Source organism: Pteropus vampyrus, unplaced genomic scaffold (genome assembly GCF_000151845.1).
Source record: "Pteropus vampyrus isolate Shadow unplaced genomic scaffold, Pvam_2.0 Scaffold391, whole genome shotgun sequence".
NCBI classification, from domain to species: Eukaryota; Metazoa; Chordata; class Mammalia; order Chiroptera; family Pteropodidae; genus Pteropus; species Pteropus vampyrus.
This window is the reverse complement of record NW_011889172.1, coordinates 600109-619757: the sequence shown is the minus strand read 5'-3', so window position 1 is coordinate 619757 and position 19649 is coordinate 600109. Positions and strand designations below refer to the sequence as shown.

At 48.9% G+C, this 19649-nt stretch overlaps 1 protein-coding gene across 1 annotated transcript; it reads left to right on the top strand.

Moving 5' to 3' along the window:
• The first annotated feature begins 5244 nt into the window (after positions 1-5244).
• Positions 5245-12520, top strand: S1PR2 (sphingosine-1-phosphate receptor 2). The gene is made up of 2 exons (XM_011380251.2): positions 5245-5497; positions 10007-12520. The coding sequence occupies exon 2, from the start codon at positions 10049-10051 to the stop codon at positions 11105-11107; it is 1059 nt and encodes a 352-aa protein (XP_011378553.1). The 5' UTR covers positions 5245-5497; positions 10007-10048; the 3' UTR covers positions 11108-12520.
• Positions 12521-19649: the final 7129 nt, after the last annotated feature.

The window sequence follows — 19649 nt, the reverse complement described above, 5'->3', positions numbered from 1 at the left end:
AAATGGGGTATAGTTGCCCCTACATCACAAGGTTTGTGCTCAGCTTGAGTCTGTGTGTCCTCAGATCACCCATTCTCTGCTCTGTCCCTGCGCAAGACCTCTCCCTTGTCCACTGGCTTCTGCCCAGATTTCTCCAGTGGCCAGCACTGAGGGTAGATCAGAAGGCAGGAGGATGGGAGAAGCCAGGATGTTTCTCCCCAACTGCTCCTGGTAGCATCTCCCACTGGACACATCCCAATGTGCTAATTTCTAAATTAAATCTCCTCTAGTTGAGGTACTTCTATTTTCCTGATGTAAGGCAGCTGTGAGGGATTTTGTTTAAGATACAATTTGGTTACATTAAAGTCTTTCCATTTCAGTGTACAGTTATGCAAGTTTCTACAAACATATATAGTCACATAACCACCAGCATGATCAAGATATAAAATGGTTCCGTCAGCAAAAAATTCCTCGTGCCCTTTTGTGGTCAAATTCTCACCCATCCCCAGGTTCTGCCAGCCACTGGTCTGTTTACTTTTCCTGTAGTTTGGCCTTTTCTAGAACATCATAGAAATAGAATCATACACCGTGTAGCCTTTTGTATCTGGCTTCTTTCCCTCATTCTAATGCATTTGATATTTATCTGTGCTGTTATATATGACTAGTTCCGAACTAGAAGTTAGTTCCAAATATATTCCTGTGTGGTCTTCCGCGTAAGGATGGACTGCAGCTTGTCTGTTCATTCCCTAGTTGAGGTAGCTGCTGTGAGCTTTTCATGGGTTGATATTTGCAAAGCTTTTAGGACACTAACTGGCACAGTATATACGTGTCGGCTGTTACTATGATGCTGAGTGGGGGAGCTTGCTGAGAAGTGGGACACTGATGCTTCCCTATTCCTTAACAGTGCATGCCTCACGTGTCCAGAAGAGAGAGCCCACCCTTCCCAGGCTGGAAGGGCCAAGACCACATCTGATACAGACGTGGCAGGGACTGGCCTCCACCAGGAGCCTCCCAGCCCATTCCTGAAGCTGAAAGTGAGCCCCTAGCCCATGGACAGAGGAGATGAGGCTGCTGCCTCCCCAGTGCCTGCCAAGATCAGCATCTGGAAAGCTTCTCTGCAGCTGGGGCCCCTTCCCCCAGTGCCGGGTTGATGATGAGAAAGTTGGGACCTGTCTCAGACACTTCTTTTTATGCAGTTTCTCTTGCCAAAAGCCGAGAGCTGGGGGCTGGGGGACAGTGGAGGCCCAGGGTGGATGGAGGATAGGCCTGGGCCTCGTTGCTTTCAGGAAGTTCACAAAATTTGGGATGGGGTGGGATCAGAGATCAGCGGGTTCTCCTCACCTGGATTACATCTCACCAGTGACCCATGTGGTCCTGAGTGGTAACCATCACCTTTCTGACCCGCTGGGGCCGGGAAGGGGGTCACTACATCAGGACTGGGGTGAGGACTGGGGATGAACAAGTTCAAATGTTCCCACTACTCTGTGTCTCAGTTTCTTCATCTTTAAAATGAGATGAGGTGAAACTATGGAGACAGTAAAAAGATCAGGGGTCACAAGGGATTCGGGAGAGGGAGGTGATAGGTGGAGCACAGAGAATTTTTATGGCAGTGAAACTCCTACTGTAATGATGGATACATTTCATTATATGTGTGTTCAAACCCATAGAATGTACAACACCAAGAGTGGACCCCCATGTAAACTCGGGCTTGGAGTGATAATGATGTGTTAATGTAGGTTCATCAATTATAACAAATGCACCTTTCTGGTGCTGTGTTGATGGCGGGGAAGGCTCTACACGCCTGGGAGCAGGGGCTGTATGGAAAATCACTGTACTTTTTGCGGTGAACCTAAAACTGTCCTAAAAATAGTCTATTTAAAACAATGGGATGATGATTATAACATCCCCCACCTCCTAGGGTTATGAGGGTTCACAGACCCGTACCCAGCACAGAACAAGTCCTGTGAGCTTTAGCCATTATTGTCAGTGGCCCTATAATTAGTGGAGGCTGGTTTAAGCCTCTTCCTTCACCTCTATTTCCCCTCCCTGGGAGTTCTCCAAGAGAAGTGTCCTGTTTCCTTCCTCTTCTACTGTTTTCTCACTCAGGTGTCCGCCTAGAGCAGGGCCCAGCTTCCACCTTGATGCCCCCAGACTATCAGGAAGTCTAGGCTTCCAGTGTTTTCTAGTTCTCCAGCCCATTCCCTCAGCTGATCTGGTGGAGACTTCATGCTGCTCCAGAAGTGAGAGGCGGAGGCTGCTGAGGAGCGCAGAAGTTGCTCGTAGGTGCATCTGTGTGTCCCTGAGGGCATCACCTCTGTGGAGCCATAGTCCCCCTAACAGACACCGGATATATCTGTGGCCTTGACATCACCCCAACCCCCAGATCCCTTGGGGGATGGTAAACTGCTGAGCCAGCCTAGGCAAGTTGCGGCGGCGGGTGTGGGGGGGCACTTCCTCCCCAGCCTTCAGGTCCCTACAGAAGAAAGCTTAGATTTCCGCTCTGATAGCTCCCTGATGAGGAAGGGACCCAGTTTTCTCTGGGCCTTGTCCCCTGTGGGTTGAACACCTGGTTTTGAGAGGCTGCACAGGCAACATACTTCACTTGGCAGAGGATTTGGTAAGATTTTGCTGAGGTCTGAGTGGACCCCAAGGCCTGGCCCAGGACTGAGTGGACACTGAAATCTGGTCCAGAAAAAGGAGCAAAATCACTGTCTGTCTTTTCTTATCTCCATGTCAAAGCTCTACTGACCTGTGTTAGAACTGTTGGTTTCTTCGCTGTCTCTTCCATCAGACTGTCAGCTCTGGATGGCAGAAACCAACAAGGCATCACCAGAGCCAGCACAGGGCATTATACGTTGTTGCATTATATGAATATAAATGCTGTATAGGTATGTATATATGCAGCATTAATCTATTGATTCTTAATATACATTTCTTTATTAAAAATGTAAACATATTTACTCTTAGAATAAGCTTGTTAATATTGGTATGTTGAATAATATGGCTAAGTTTATTAACAATGTTATTGTTTATTGATATTAGTAGTAGTAGTAGTAGTAGTAGTAGTAGTAGTAGTAGTAGTAGTACAGGGATGATTTTACAATTAGAAGCCTGGTGATTTATTACCTTTTGATTTTTCATGTCTCTGTAAACTTTCTGAATTGGTAATATGAGCTAAAAATTTCACAGTCCCCCAGGGTACAGCATGAAAAGTCTGGTGACTTCTCACCTGTTCCCCTGCCCCGCTAGTTTCCCTCCCTAAGGGTAACAGCTGTGATCAGTGTCTTGTGCCTGTGACCCCCAGGCAAATGTGTGCATATTTATATAGCCCTTATAAATACATCCAGAAATGCAGGCAAACGAAGCAAACTGTCTACATTGTGCTTTTTTCAACTTCACATGTTGAAAACAATTTCACGTCAGTATATAGTCCATTTTAATTTTTTTAATAGGCGTTAATGGATCCATTTTAATTCCCTTTTTTGTCATTTTGCTTTTCAATATTCTTTATGAAGTATAATATACATTCAGAAAAGTACACCTTCCTTCTCTCTTCTTTTTATTGGTTGCATTTATTGGGTATCAAGCAGCCTTAATATTTTTTTGTTTGTTTAATTTCAGCTTTATTGAGGTATCATTGACATATAAAATTGTAAGATATTTAAAGTGCACATCATGGCGATTTGATATACATATACATTCTGAAAGAGCCCCCCCCCCCCCGTTGAGTTAATCAACACATCCATCATCTCATTTTTAGCTGTTGGATTTGTTTGTTTGTTTGGTATGTGTTTATGTGTGAACATTTTAGTTCTACTCTCAGCAAACTTCAGTGATATCATTCAGTATTATCAACCATAGTCACTATGTTTCGCATTAGATCCTCGGAACTTATTCATCTTACTGCTGAAAGTTTGTATCATTTACCACCTCTCCCTATTTCCCCAACCCCAGCCCCTGGCAACCACTTTCCTACTCTCTGTTTCTATGAGTTTAACTTTCTTTTTTAGATTTCACATATAAGTGATACCATGCACTATCTGTCTTTCTCTGTGGCTTATTTCACTTAGCATAATGTCTACCAATATTGTCCCAAGTGACAAACTTTCATTTTTTAAGGCTGAATAATATTCCACTATTTATATTTTATATACATGGAAAAATATACGCATATATCACATCTTCTTTATCCGTCCATCCATTGTGGGACACTTAGATTGTTTTCATATCTTATCTATTGTGAATAATGTTGCAGTGAACATGGGAGTGCAGACATCTCTTTTCTTTATTTTGCTCTTTTGAAGTAGAATATACATACAGAAGAGTGCACTTACCCCCTCCCTCCCATCTGGGTATCAAGCAGGCTTACTTTCTAATTTAATTTATTATTGGAATAGGGCACGGATGTACATGTTGCAAAAATCAAAAGGTACAAAGGATTCATAGAACGAAAGCAGCCTCCGTCCCATGCCTTGTCCCCTATCTTTCAGGTCCTCTCCTGGGAAACTCACCAATTTCTTCTTCCTGCAATATTCCGGATATTCTGTGCACCGCCAGTAGAACATCAGCTCTGCAGCGGACAGGAAGTTTTGCCTGTTCTGTTCCCTCCTGATATGTCTCTAGCCTTTAGAATAGTGTCTGGAACATAGCAGATGCTTAATGTATTTGGTAAATAAATATATAAGCAGATTACGTATGCGTTTTCACAAATAGTTCCCTCCTTAAAGGTTGAAGGAGGGAAACTCAAAAACTCCTCAGAAGATTGGCCCCAACTTGGAAGGCAGGGCGCAACCTGGGCCTGCTGGTCCACCGCAGCGAGAGCGGGACATCCATCCATCCCATCGACAAAGGCAAGGTAGACTGTTTGGTGCCCCGTTTTCTAAGGGAGAAAGGACAGCACCTCAGTTCTGGGATCCTAGCAAGGCAAAAATGAGTTCTGTCTTTGGGGCAGGGCGTAGCACATGGTTGGAACTTTATTTTTTAAAAGAACACACAGTAGGCGCTTAATGCCTATTTGGGGCGTTAACACTTAGTAGGTGCTTCATGGTTCCTTGTAAAGTAAATAAAGGGGATCCCGTGCTCTCCTCCACGGTCCCAGGGATGGGCCAAGAGGATGGCTGTACTTGGAGCCAGCTATTTCAGGTTCAGGCCACCTGGCCAGGAGCGACGTGAAGTCACGGGGCTTCATGACGTCATGCGCCAGCGGGTTCTCACGGGAGGGGGCTGGGAGGGGCAGCGCAGGCGGAGGTGGAGGGGTGCGAACAAAGGGACCCTACCAGAGCCTAGCAGACCAGTCACATCTGGATTCTATTGCCGACGCCCGAAAGGGGAGGAGAGGAGGGCGGGGCTAGTGGGGGGCCAAGGCTGTGTCTCTCCCCGCCCGGCCTGCGCGCTGGGTCCCCAGCCCCGGGACACAGCCGAGCCCGGCGGGCAGCCTCAGCCCTAGCCGCGGCCGTCCCGGGGACGCAGACGCCAAAGCCTCTCCGGCCAGGGCAGGGACCCGGGCCAGTTTAGCCAGGTGAGCGTGCGTAACGAGGGGGTGGCAGAAAGGGCGGGCCCGGTCCTCTGAAGTTCTGATATCCGAGCTGGGGATGGAGTGTCTGGCTGAGGCTCTGGGCGCTTCGGGACGCGCAAGTGTCGCTGTGCTCCTGCTGCACTAAGGAAGTAGTGCTCCTTCTCCACGACTCCAGGCAACCCCACTTCCTCGGCCGCGAACCTCCAGACTGCGCTCCCCGCCTTTCCTAGTGGCAGGAAGTTGGCGCTGAGAAGGCAGAATCCGAGAGCTTTCGGCTGGAGACAGGGAGGCAGGACTGCGAGCCTGGGGACGCGGGTTTGGGGAGTGTGTATGGGGCGGAGGGGGCCCCTCCTGGCAGACTCCAGCTGGGCGTGGGCAAAATGTGCTGTGCGACGCCGAGCCTCCAAGGCAAGGGGCAGGCCCCCGGCGGAGGGCAGTCGCCCCCTCCTGCCTGTCTGGCTCTCTGTCTCAGTTTCCTCGAGTAGTTCGTCTTCTTCAGTCTCCTCGCGAGGGCTTGGCTTTGTTCTGGAAGGAAAGGGAACGGGACTGCGTGGCTCCGACGCTTCTTTCCCTTGGGGCCCGGGGATGGGGCGTGGGTGAGGCGCGCGTGGCGCGGATCGCGCTGGGTACCGGGCTCAGCCGAGCGTCGGGGCTTCGCCCCCTCCTCCTGCACGAGTTGACTCACTCGGGGATTTCCACCCCCTCCCCCGACTCTGCCCTAGTCAGATGCTTCAGGCGCGACGCTCTGAGCCCACGGCCCCCCGCGTGGCGCGATGCGAGTGCAGAATTCGCGGTGCGACTGCAGCCGAGATCGCCCCTACCACACCCCCTAAGTCCTCCGGGAATATTGAGGCAGGGCCCCTTGCGGGACGGAGAGGATTCCCCCCATCCCACTTGGAGATGTGGAGGTTCGGAGCGTGCGGCTGTCGCGGGAGAGAGGAGCCGCAGCCCCAGCGGCCTGGAGTGTGGATACCGCGCATTCCACGGCCAGATAAGAAGGCCGAGACTGTGGCCCGAAGGCGGGGGCGGGTCCTGTTGTCTGGTGGGGGTGGGGGGTCGCTGCCATCAGACCAGTGGCCGCTCCGGCCTCCTTTGCTGTTGTTTGGGGCTTGGCTGAGTTTAGGAGTCTCCACCTTCTGGGGCCACGGAGGCCTCGTTCATGCATACATGCATGCGTGCGTTTATTCATCCATTCATTGATCTATTCATCTACCTTACATGTGTTCTGAGCACCTTCTATATGCTAGGCATCATTCCAAAGGGGCTGAAAATGGACTTGGTCCCTGGCCTCCGACACGTCGGTCTACCCTGGAAGCCAGACAGAAAACTAGAAATATTGTACATTCATAATTTTCAAAATTGCCAAGTACTGTTAAGGTAACAAAGGTCAGGAATTTGAGAAAAGGGCATGCAAGGTGGAGGCACGGTAGGGGCAAAGGCTCTGAGGTGGGGGCGGCCTGTGTGGTTGGAGTGGCGTGACCCTGGGAGAGCAGTTCAGGAGTGACATTGGAGCTCTAAATTGAAAAAGCTCCCCCTGGCGGCTGGGTGGGGGCCTGACAGCTGAGGGGAAACCAAAAGAAAGGGTTGAGGGGCTGGCTGTCCTAGGGGAGAGGCATGGGATCAGTGAGTGACCACCGGGAACCATAACCACAGGGCCTGCCTCAGTGGAGCTTGGGGGAGGTGCTCCTGGAAGCCACTGTGCTTCCCATCGCCTTCCTGCCTCCTAATCTCCCCTGAACAGTCTTCATCTGTCTCTCTTCCCTTCCCTCCAAACCCTGTGACTTCTCCCTCTCGCTCCAGTTCTTGGTCATTTCCTGGTTCTGAACCCAATAACTTCTACTGAGCCTCTGGGAGGAAGTCAGGGCTGCCTTGGTGAAGGTAAAGAGGAGACAGGTCCTGTGCGTAGCTAGTTCTGGGAGCCTGGCAGAGGGAGGGGAGGCAGGCAAGGCCTGTATTTGCCTGAGAGTGACTGCCAGCCCCATCCTCCAGGCCGGCTTCTTTTCTGGGAAGTGCCAACCTGCCTTAAGCTCCCCCTTTAGCAAAGTCCTAGTGGGAAAGATGAGACAGCATGGGCCTCAGTTTCCCCTTCTCGAATGAGAAGAGCCACCCCTCCTTCTGAGGATGCCTTGACAGGCTCCTGAGGCTGCAAAAAGTGAGGGTGCAGTGCCTCCCAGGGAAGAAGACAGACTTTTTCATCAGTCTTTGGGGTTCAAGGGCTGAACCCATTCCTTATTTCTGCAAGAAAGGGTCATAAATCTTTCTTTTGGCCGCCAGACTGGAAAGAGTGGTGGCCTCATGTCAAGAAGGGAGGGGTGGTGGCCACAGGGCAGCCCTGGGCTTCTCACCCCACTGGCAAGGGTGCTTCTCAGGCCTGTGACTGGTCCTTGATTCTTAGTTTATAACCCCAAGTGGGGCCCAGTAGGCCAGGGCAGCCTGGGGTCGTCTGGTCCGGGTGTGACCCGGCGGGGTCAGGCTGCAGTTCAGACTCTCCTCTGGGACATCCACACTGCCTTAACTCTCCTGGGAAAGAAGCGAGCTCCAGCTGCTTAGAAAGAACCAGCCTATTTGGGAGTGCTAGCTGCAGAGCACCCCGAAATAGGCCAATCAGATGCCGAGGATGTAAAGCTCAGGCCAAGGCGAATTACTCAATGCCTTGGGATTGAAAATTAGCCATTCCTGGCGCGTACTGTTTCTGGCTCGAGGCTGGTCTAGTAAGGCCAGGCCTGGGCCAAGTCAGCCCAGGGCGGACTGCAGCAGGCAGAGGGCATCAGGGTGCTCTGTCCATCCAACAGGGAAACAAGGGGCCTCTGTGTAGCGATCTGGGCGGGGTGGCAGTCCTTGGGGATGCGCACAAGCCCTTCTCTGTTCCTTAACTAGGACGGATGTCCCTTCGTCCAGGGGGAGCAGCTGCTTCTGTCTGGCTGGGGACAGAGATGGCTGAGTGACCCCGGAAGCCCCCCATCAATCCCGGGCTCACTAGGAACCTGCCTAACCAGACTTTTCTGGAACGCAGCTCCTGGCGGGCACGTGGTCCTTGCCAGGCCTTGCCAGGCGAGTTTCCAGGGACTTGGGGAGGGCTCTTCCCGTGGTTCCCCCTCTCCCATTTAGCTTGCAGCTGGAGCTTACTCCTGGCTCCCCCTCCTGAAAGGCACTAGCACCTCTGAGACCACCCCCGCCCCAAGCTAGAGGGAGGCCATGATGTCTGCCTCTCATCCTCTGCCCACGCGCCTCTTCCCGCCCCTTCCCCCAACAGCTCAGTTTTCCTTGGGGGGCGGGAGGGGGGAGGGTGACTCAGGCTTTCATGGAAACAAATACCGTCCCCACTACCCGCGAGGTTGCACGCCCCTTCACAGCTCACATGATTTCAGCACAGCTGCCCCATCCTCCTAGCCAGGACCTCCCAGACCGGTCTCCTGTGGCTCCCCCATCCCATCACCCCCTCCCAGCTTGCCCCACACCGGATGTGACTGGGGATCAAGGACTCCACCCTGTTTGTTCCAGGGGCCTCACATCTGGATTTCATCTTCGCTGGGGAGGGGGAGGTGCCAGCGCCCTGCCCTCCCTGCTGAGACCCTCTGTCCAAGGGCAGGGCTAGATGGTGCTGATGAGAACAGGCTGTTGGCAATCTTGCCTGGCTCAGTCAACATTCTCTCCCAAAAGATTGGGTGGAGAGCACCTAGTTCTGAGCAATGTGGGACAGGAAGAAGGGAGCTAAGAATATTTTTTGAGTGCTTGCTATGTGCTAATGGTACCTTGTGCATTATTCAACAAGATTTCCCCATCACTCCTAGGAAGTGGGCTTTCTTCTCCCTATTGCACAGATGAGAACATTAAAGCCACATGTCAAGTGACTTGCCCAAGGTCCCACATCATGTCGGAGGTAGAGTGGTGTTGAATCCTGGATTGCCTTCAAGGTCGATGCCCTTCAAGATGACGCGACCTCTGGGATACTTGAACCTCAGGGCCATCCTGTTGTCTCCCCAAGACCTTATCTTGGGAGCACCCATGGCCTCAAGGCTTAGCCCCAGCCTGAAATCTAGAGCAGTGGGTGGTAATAAGCAGGGGATGGTGCTATCAGTGGTGAGCATCTTGCTGACCCAGGTTGGCAGGCTGCTTGTGGCCCAGGGCTCCAGTGTATTCAAGAAAAGAAGCAAACCCACCAGTTTCCGCCCACAGCCTACTCTCTGGGTGGGTGGGTGGGCAAGGCTTCTGGAAGTCCACTTTGTGTCCTTTATGCCATTGCGGGGAGCTTTTGAGGGACAGTATACCCTAGACGTTATAGAGGCTTTGAAGTGGGTCTCTTTGGCTCTGCCACTTACTAGCTTTGAGACTTTGGGAAAAGTGAATTGACCTCTCTGGGTTTGCCATCTGTAAAGGGGGGATCATGATAATTCTGACTTCATGTGGTCACTCAGTGAAGAGTGATGGAGCTGGGACTTGAAACATAGCTGTCCAAAGTCAGAGCCACAGCACTGACCTGTCTGTCTATCTGTCTGTCTGTTCTCTCTGCAGCTCCGACAGCCCCATGGCCCCAGCCGGCCACTGAGCCCGACCATGGGCAGCCTGTACTCAGAGTACTTAAGCCCCACCAAGGTCCAGGAGCACTATAATTACACCAAGGAGACACTGGACACACAGGAGACACCCTCCCGCAAGGTGGCCTCGGCCCTCATCATCATCCTGTGCTGTGCCATCGTGGTGGAGAACCTGCTGGTGCTCATTGCAGTTGCCCGCAACAGCAAATTCCACTCGGCCATGTATCTGTTCCTGGGCAACCTGGCTGCCTCGGACCTGCTGGCAGGCGTGGCCTTCATAGCCAATACCTTGCTCTCAGGCTCTGTCACATTGCGGCTGACACCTGTACAGTGGTTCGCCCGTGAGGGCTCAGCCTTCATCACACTCTCCGCCTCTGTCTTCAGCCTCCTGGCCATTGCCATTGAGCGGCATGTGGCCATTGCCAAGGTCAAGCTCTACGGCAGTGACAAGAGCTGCCGCATGCTGCTGCTCATCGCGGCCTCGTGGCTCATCTCCCTGGCTCTGGGTGGCCTGCCCATCCTTGGCTGGAACTGCCTGGGTCACCTCGAGGCCTGCTCCACTGTTCTGCCACTCTACGCCAAGCACTATGTGCTTTGTGTGGTAACCATCTTCTCTGCCATCTTATTGGCCATCGTAGTTCTGTACATCCGCATCTACTGCGTGGTCCGCTCTAGCCATGCCGATGTGGCTGGCCCACAGACATTGGCCCTGCTCAAGACGGTCACCATCGTGCTAGGTGTCTTCATTGTCTGCTGGCTGCCTGCCTTTAGCATCCTCCTCCTAGACTATGCCTGTCCCGTGCACTCCTGCCCTATTCTCTACAAGGCCCACTACTTCTTTGCTTTTGCCACCCTCAACTCACTGCTCAACCCTGTCATCTACACGTGGTGTAGCCGGGACCTGCGGCGGGAGGTACTGCGGCCACTGCAGTGCTGGCGGCAGGCAGCAGGGGTGCAAGGACGGCGGAGCGGGACCCCGGGCCACCACCTCTTGCCCCTCCGCAGCTCCAGCTCACTAGAGAGGGGCACCCACATGCCTACATCACCCACGATTCTGGAGGGCAACACAGTGGTTTGAGGGACAAGTGGGCTGACAACCAGGCCATGGCAGAGAGCTCTGTGGAGAGGCGCTGGGTGACCGTGGACAGAGATGCAGGGCTGCCAAGCAAGATGGCCCATTCCACAGACCTGGGTAATATTGAAAATATTTCACACCTGGGATGGCTGGCTGAGGCACTGACCAGTTGGATGGCAGAGCTGCAGCAGGGTCCTGGAGGCCAGTGCAATGACCGGCATGACCCCTTCAGAACTGGATCATGGGAGGTCTGAGAGACCTGGAAAGGGCCCAGGTAACAGCGGACAGACACTCAAGAGTTGCTCAGGGCAGGAGCAATTTACAGCCTGGTACAAAGAATTTCATTTCATGACTGTCTGATCCTCCACCCTGTGCCAGACTTCTTTCTCTGAATTTACCGGCCTTACCACCTTCTCCTGGAAACCTCAGGCCCACTTCCATGTAACCACTGTCCTGGGGGGTTGGAGGCCTCCTCCCTGCGTGTCCAGACGGCCCCAGCTAAGTTCCCAAGGCCCAAATCCACAGCTTCCTCAAATGTCACCAGCTGCCGTTTGGGCCATTTCTTCCCTTTCTTCTTAATCCACGAGATGTCAGGAAACCATGGGGTGGATGTGGGGGGCTGGACCGCATTTGCATACCTCATTGGCCAATTGCACTATTTGGGGTGCAGATGAATCACCAAGGGCTGGAAAAAACAATCTGGGGTACTGAAGAGGGCTCTGGGTCTCTCAGTGACAAAGGGTAGAACTTGAGAAAGTTCTAGGGAAGCTGTTAGCCCAGGACCCTTCCACCCCCTCAAAAAAAAAAAACCACCCCCAAGCTACACCCACCTCCAGCCCCAGCCGAGGTACCAGATATCCCGAAGCAGGGCAGCCTTGAGCTCACTGTGCCTCCTTTCGAGTTGTATTGAACAGAGCAGGGAGTGGGGATGCCGAGGACACTTGTGGGGTCTCTCCTCTCAACTGCCCCAGAAGGACTTTGCTAAATCCTGTGGATAGGTAGAAGGGTCATTGCGGTACAAATGTATATTTATGTGTGTCTGTCAATGTCCGAGTGTGTGTATGAGTGATGCCTGCAACCCCCTGTCCCTACCATGTTTCCCCAGAATGGATGCTGTTCTGACTCCTCATGTTTGTGTTGACGTTGCCAAAGAGGGGAGAGGCCTGGCCCTATATGGACCCCGTCATCGCTGGCTCATCTCCTCACTTGAGAGCGGGACTGCAGCTCACCTTGGGGAAGGAAATCTCATGCCTCCAAATGATTTCTTGTGAATGCAAAGGTGGGGGGGTCTCTGGGGGGCAAGGAGCCAGTCGGGGGCTTGTCTCCCTTCATTCAGCTCCCCAGATGCCTGCTCCCCCACTGCCCCATGCCTGAGACCAGGCCCAGGCCAATAAACGGTTCAATTTCTCTTTCTGATGCTTGTTGTCTTTTTAGGCTTAAGGTGGCAGTACCCCCATTAACACCCTATAGCTGGGGGCAGATGAGACAGGGGAGCGTGGCTTCCACCCAGGCAACTCACCCTTTGCCAGTCTTCCCATTCGGTGTTCGCACCCCAGCCCAGTCCCGCCCAGGGCAGGATTGCAGTGGCTTCTGAGAAAATGGGGTCAACGTCAGCCTTTCCCCAGAGCAATTGTCCAAGACCTCCCTACTTTCCTTCAAAGAAAGAGTTGGTGAGTGGTGGGGGCCCCCTTCTCCATCCCAAGTATATGTCCCTCTCCAGATCTTGGGGAACATGGGCCCAGATGGCTCCAGAGTTCAGTATTCCCCAGAGGAATGGCTGATCTTTATCAAGCACTTTCCAGGCACATAGATGAATCCTCAGGAGGTATGGAGATGTGGGTTCAGAGAAGTTAAGTGAGCTTCTCAGGGTCACACAGCCAGTTGGGGCAGCGCCTGTCTGGATTTGAACTCGGGTAGGCTGACGAGATCCTGCCAGCTCCACCACTGAGCTAGAGGAAAGATCCTCAACTTCCTTTGCCGTGATAGTGTGGGCTGCCAGCTCCAACCAGCCCCAGCCAGAACCAGGAGAAGCCCATATGGGATGAAGTTGGGTGGTGTGTTCCTAGCTCAGCTCCAAGTGATACCCTACTCCTTTGCCCAGAGGCACAGGGCCCCTGGCTCCTTTGAAGATCTGAAGCTTTGACTGGGAGCACAAGGCCCCAAGCTGAAGCCTCACCCAGCAAGACCAGCACAAATACTAGGGCAGCCAGTAGGAGAAGAGTGGGGCAGGCAGCATCCAGAGGCTGAGAGGCCTGCACCCCGTCGGAATTCCCCTAACTCAGCGGTTCAGAGACAACTTCTGTTTGGAAACCTGAGCCCTAGCTGAGATTGGGAGGAGGAGTAGGCACAGGCCAGGCTGGAGTTAATAAAATTTCCCCAAATACCCTTGCGCTTCCTCTGTCTCCTCTTCAGGCCTATGCTCAAATGCCACTTCCTCAAAGACGCCTGGCCTGACCGCATTCTTCCCTCTCTATCTAGCCCCTTGCCTGCTTATCACCTTGCAGTGTATTATGTATCAGTTTATCGCCTCGCCCGCCCCCGTTAAAATATAAACACTTAGAAGATAGGACTGCATTCGTCTTATTCACCACTGTGTCTCTAGCATCTTAAACAGCACTTGGCATGTTCCTACCACAGGGCCTTTGCATCTGCTCTTCCCTCTGTCTGGAATGATCTTTCCCCAGATATCTTTGTGACTCCTCTCTCCTCCTTCAGGTCTATATTAAAATACCGCACCTGGGCGAGGCCTCTGGCCATGCCGTGCGTGCGTTTCTTGTCCTATCTGCCTCCCTTGCTACTCTCTAGCATGCAACACATTTTGCTTCATCCTGTTTATTTTCTATCTCCCCCTTTAGAATGCCAATTCCACAGCAGCAGGGGTTGGTGTCTATCCTCACTGCTTGGCCCCAGAACAGCGTCTAGCACACACCAGGTGCCTAATAAACGTTTGTCAAATGAAAGCAAAAGTAAATGATGATCATTTCAGTGAGTGTTAAGTGCTGTGAAGAAAATAAAACGGGGGACGACAGTTTTCCGGTACTCTGTAGAATAGGCGCTCTCACCAGCACTCTGACAGGTAAGGAAATGGAGGCACAGAGGTCTAGTGAACTGCCAAGGTCATGTAGCATGTGAGTGGAGATTTGAACCCAGGCAGTCCTTGAGTGAAAATCGTAGTCGCAGCTGACCTTCCTCTATATCCTGGTCTGAAGACCTACTTTGCTAATATCTCTCAAATCTTGGAGCCTAGAACAGAAGGGAACAACCCACAGGTACACAAGATAACTTTCACCTTCCTTTTCCCTATGAATGCTGTTGGATATTAAAAAGCATCAAAATCACCTGGAAGAACCTGCAAAAATGGCGATTCTTAGGCTCTGCAGTGAGAGACTCTGAGGAGTTCTGGAGTGATCCCAGCAATGCATGTTTTTCACCAAGCACCACCAGGCATCGTCCTGGGACCATATTCTGAGAGAGTTCTAGACTCCATAATCTCAGAACTTTCTGCATTGATAGAACTCTGCCACATGTGCCCTGCTCACTCTTGGGCTATTTAGCAGTTGAAATGTGGCTAGTGTGATGCAGGAACTAGATGTCAGGAATTAAATTTCATTTAATTAATTTAAATGCAAATAGTCACGTGTGGCCATTAACTATTCTACCTTGCGCATCGCTGGTTTCTACAGCCTCTGGGCAGCTGAACTCTCTTGGCGTTATGCCACCAAGTCAATAAAAATTCATGTCTCACAATCGTTATGAATGACATGGTAGCTTCCACATTTCACTTCATGGTTTTTGGAATATTTCTTTTAATAATAACAAGATTAGCCTCACCTGCAAATAATAGGAAGCACGAAATCTTAGTAACTTATGAAAGAGAAATGGATTTCTCATATAAGAATTTCAGAGGAAATTGGTCCTGGGTGACTACTTACTAGCAGTCCAGGCTTCTGTCTGTCTACCCGTCCATCCGTCCGTCCGTCAGTTCATCCATCCATCTCCCTAAATCAATCAATCTCTCTCTCTCTCTCTCTCTCTCTCTCTCTCTCTCTCTCTCCCTCTCTCTCCATTAAGATGAACTGGAACTTCAAGCAAGCATAATCAGTCGAGAAGGTCTAAGGGAGGAGCTAGGGTTATGGAAGTTCTCACCTCTGTATAATCCTGAGAACCCTATATGAGAGAGCCCTACAGGAAGAACTCTATAGTAAAGCTCTATGGTTCTAATTTCCCCTTTTGTTAACTTCTTTTTTCTTTATATAAATATCCCTCTATCTTGGCACACAGGCCAGATTTTGCATGTGGCTTGCCATGTCTGCATGCTCTGGGTTGCAACTCTTTCTTTTTTCCAAATAAATCCTTCCAAATCAAACACTTAGTTGATACTATTTTTCAGTCAACACTTCTATTCGTTCACCATTCCTCCATCCGTTCATTCACCTAAGTACTTCCTGTGTTTCCTAAGAACAAGGCACCCTCCTATATAACCTCAGTGAAATTATCAAAATCAGATAATTTAGTAATCAGATTTCACCAATTGTCTCATTACTGACCTTTATAGCAAAATAAAATTCCATACTACTTGTTGCATTCAGTTATCTTTTCAATCTCCTTCAATCAGAACAGTTTCTGAATCTTTATCTTTTGTGACCTTTACATTTTTGAAAAATATAGGTCAGTTACTTGGTAGAATGTCCTTTAGCTTGGGTTTATCTGATGTTTTGTCATGATTACATTCAGGCTATGGATTTTTGGCAGAAATATTACAGAAGTGATGTGTTTTTCTCAGTTGGTCCCATTATTAGCCAAGTTAACTTTAATCACTTGGTGGTATCTGCCAAGTTTCTCCACTTTGTAATTAGTAAGTATCATGTGTGGTGGTACTTTGAGACTCTACAGAACAAATATCCTGTTACTTATCAAACTTTTACTCCTTTACCATCCATTCTGAGTCAATTATTACTCACTGAATATCTTTAAGAAAATCAGAAGACATCACATTTCATTTGTAGATATGCCACTTTTTATTTTAGAAAGCGACGCTTTTTAAAAAACTTAACCACAATACCACAAATATACTTATCAAAAGTATCAGTCAGAGTTAAAATTTCCCCATCTGTCTCAGTTTTAACATTTTATTTATTTGAATCAGAATTCAAACAAGGTCCTCACGTGGCATTTAGTAAGTTAATTTCTGAAGCATTACTTGTTAAATGATAGGTTTAACTATCTATTTAACCTTGTTTAATGAGGTTTAACAAGGGTTCCTCTCTTCTGTTTTCTTTTTCTTTCTTTCTTTCTTTCTTTCTTTCTTTCTTTCTTTCTTTCTTTCTTTCTTTCTCTCTTTCTTTCTCTCTTTCTTCCTTTCTTTCTCTTTCTCTCTTTCTTTCTCTTTCTCGCTCTCTCTTTCTTTCTTTCTCTCTCTTTCTCTCTCTCTCTCTCTTTCTTTCTTTCTTTCTTTCGTTGAAGAAACCAAGTTGTTTGCTCTGGAGAGTTTCTCATAGTTTGGTATTGGCTGATGGCATCTCCTTATATCATGTTCCTTTCCCCAGTCAGATTTAAAATTGATACTTTTGGCTTCAATTCTTCATAGATGGTGCTGGAAACTTCCACCAGGAGGACATTATGTCTGTCTGTCTCTCTCTCTTTTACTGCTGACTAAGACTAATCAGGGGGTTCAGATGTCATTAGCCTGATTCTGTCTTTGTAAATTCCCCATTCCACTGTCCCCTAATAGTATGGTCATCCATGAACAACTGTTGCCTGGACCCACTGCTGTGTGAGTACTCTTCAGAGGGTTCCTATCCACCTCCCATCCTCACATCCTGGCCAGTTTTGTCATTTGTCTACAAAACAAATGTACTTTCCCCAAATTCGGACACTGACTTCCACCACCTTTCCCTAAATATCTTGTCCAAGAATAGTAAAATCTGTCAAAAAGGGAAATTAAGTGGGGTGGATGTGATTCATTTTCAGTGGCAGTTGTGGTATAGATGTTGAATACATTTTCTAAGGTACAAAAAAAAAAAAAAAAAAAACAGATTGAACATTTGATGACCCAAGTAGACTAGGGGTGTCAACTGGCAAGTCTCAGCTGGTTTCATCATCTGTAAAATGGATGTTAATGATCCCAACCTGGAATGCAAGATGGTATTACGAGTTTCGAAAACAGTTTGACATTTTCTTACAAAGGCAAACAAGCTTACTGCACAATCCAGAAATTTGGCTCCAGGTGTCTACCCAAAAGAATGAACATGTATGTCCACACAAAGACTTTATGTGAATGCTCAAAGCAGCATTTTCCATAATAGCCCCAAAGTGGAAACAACTCAAATTCCCATCAACTATTGAATGAATAAATAAATGCGGTTCATTCATACGATGGAATAAGACTCAGCAATGAAAAGGAACGTAATACAGATACAGTAACGTGGATGAAACTTAATTATGCTAAGTGAAAAAAGCTACATGTTATATGGTTCTATTACATGAAATGTCCATAAGAAGCAAATCTGTAGAGACAGAAAGTAGTTTAGTGGTTGCCTGGGGCTAGAGGTAGGAATGGGGATTAATTATAAACAGGCGTGAGGGCTTTTGGGGGGGTGTGATAAAAAATATTCTAATACTGGGTTGTGGTGATAGTTACACAACCCAGCAAATTTACTAAAAACCATTGATTTCTACACTTAAAATAGGTGAAATTTTTGTGGTATGTAAATTTTACTTCAATAAGCTTGTTAAAAAAGAATTTGAACTTCTCAAAATACATATTGAGTGCTCAATTTAATTCCTGCCCTCAGAGATCTCACATTCTCATAGAGGAAACAGTCTATAAAAACAAACATATAGTACAATGTTAGAAAGTTTCCCTTATGGAAAACAGTATGGAGGTTCTTCAAAAGATTAAAAATAGAACTACCATATAAATCAGCAATCCCACTTCTGGATGTATATCCAAAGGAAGTGAAAACAGTATCTTGAAGAGATATCTGCACTTCCATGTTCATTGAAGCATTATTCATAGTAGCCAAGTTATGGAAACAACCTAAGTGTATGTCCATAGATAATTGAATAAAGAATATGTAATAGACACATGCACAATGGAATATTATTCAGCCATAATGAAGGAAATCCTACCATTTGCGACAATATGGGTGAACTTGGAGGACAGCATACTAAGTGAAGTAAGCCGGAACAGAAAGACTGAATGATCTCATTTATGTGTGGAATCTAAAAAAATTTGAACTCACAGAAGCAGAGAGTGGAATAGTGGTTGCCAGGGGCTGGAGAGGATGGGAGAATTGGGGAGATATTGGTCAAAGGGCACCAACTTTCAGTTATAGAGTGAATAGGTTCTGGTGATCTAATGTGTGGCACGGGGATTATAGTTAGTCATACTGTGTCGTAGAATCAGAATTTGCTAAGACAATAGTGTTCTCACTACACACAAAAAATGGCAACTAAGTGAGGTGATGGATGTGTCAATTAGCTGGATTGTGGTAAACATTTCACAATGTGTATGTATATCACAAGGTGTCATTTGGTACACCTTAAATATTTGCAATTTTTATTTGTCTATTATACCTCAATAAAGGTAGGAAATGCTTCGTAAATTTTCACAAGTGGGGCTCTTGTGAAAAAATATAGCTTCCTGGGCCCGAGCACCCCAGAGAATCTGATTCTAGAGCCCAAGACTCTGCATTTTCACTCTGTGCCACTTCTGTTGTGAACCATTCATGACTTCCAGCTTTCAAAATGCTGGTTTGAGGCTGATTTAGGGCTGCAAGCTATTTACCTAGAGGAAATATGTGGCAAGGTCATTGCTTTGTCATTTCCCTGAGGTTAAATCAGTCAGTCTCATCCAGGATAATTCCACACCTCCTGCGGACAGTTGGCAATGTCTAGAGACACATTTGGTTGTCCCTCTCGAGGCTAGGGTGTTACTATCATGGGGTGGGTAGAGGTCAGGGATGTTGCTAACCATCCTGCAATGCACTTCATTTATTGACAAAGTCTCCCAAGACAAAGAATTATTCAGCTCCAAATGTCAGTAGCACCTAGGTTGAGGAACAGCGTATGTCTTTCTGGCTCCTTCCACCCAGTCAGCTGGTTCAGGACTGCTAGGCCACAGCTGGGAGGGTGAGGAAACTTCTAGAGACATTCTCAGTGCTCTGATTGGAGACTCTCTCTCCGCGTCCCTTTACCAGGTAGTTCTATTAACTTGGTGATTGCCTTTGAAGAAGCAGTTGTGGTTAATTAGTGGTTATTTCCGGATAGGAGGCGCTTCACGTGAAGTTCCTCTGATTTAATGGCTGGGGCAGGCCCAGTTCTCATTCCTGCTCAGTGTGCTGTGGGTGACTTTCTTTGCAGCTTGGGCGTGGACACTCTTGTGTTTTTGGCTTCTTGCGCCAGTAGGTGGGTGACTCACCTAGATCTCATCACTGTTTTTATCTAGGGCCTAGTGGCTGTGACAGGAGGTGGCCATGGGACCCGGGCAGGCTGATGAGGGCTGGGTGGGCTGAGGGAGGCAAGGTGGGAAATACATAAATGT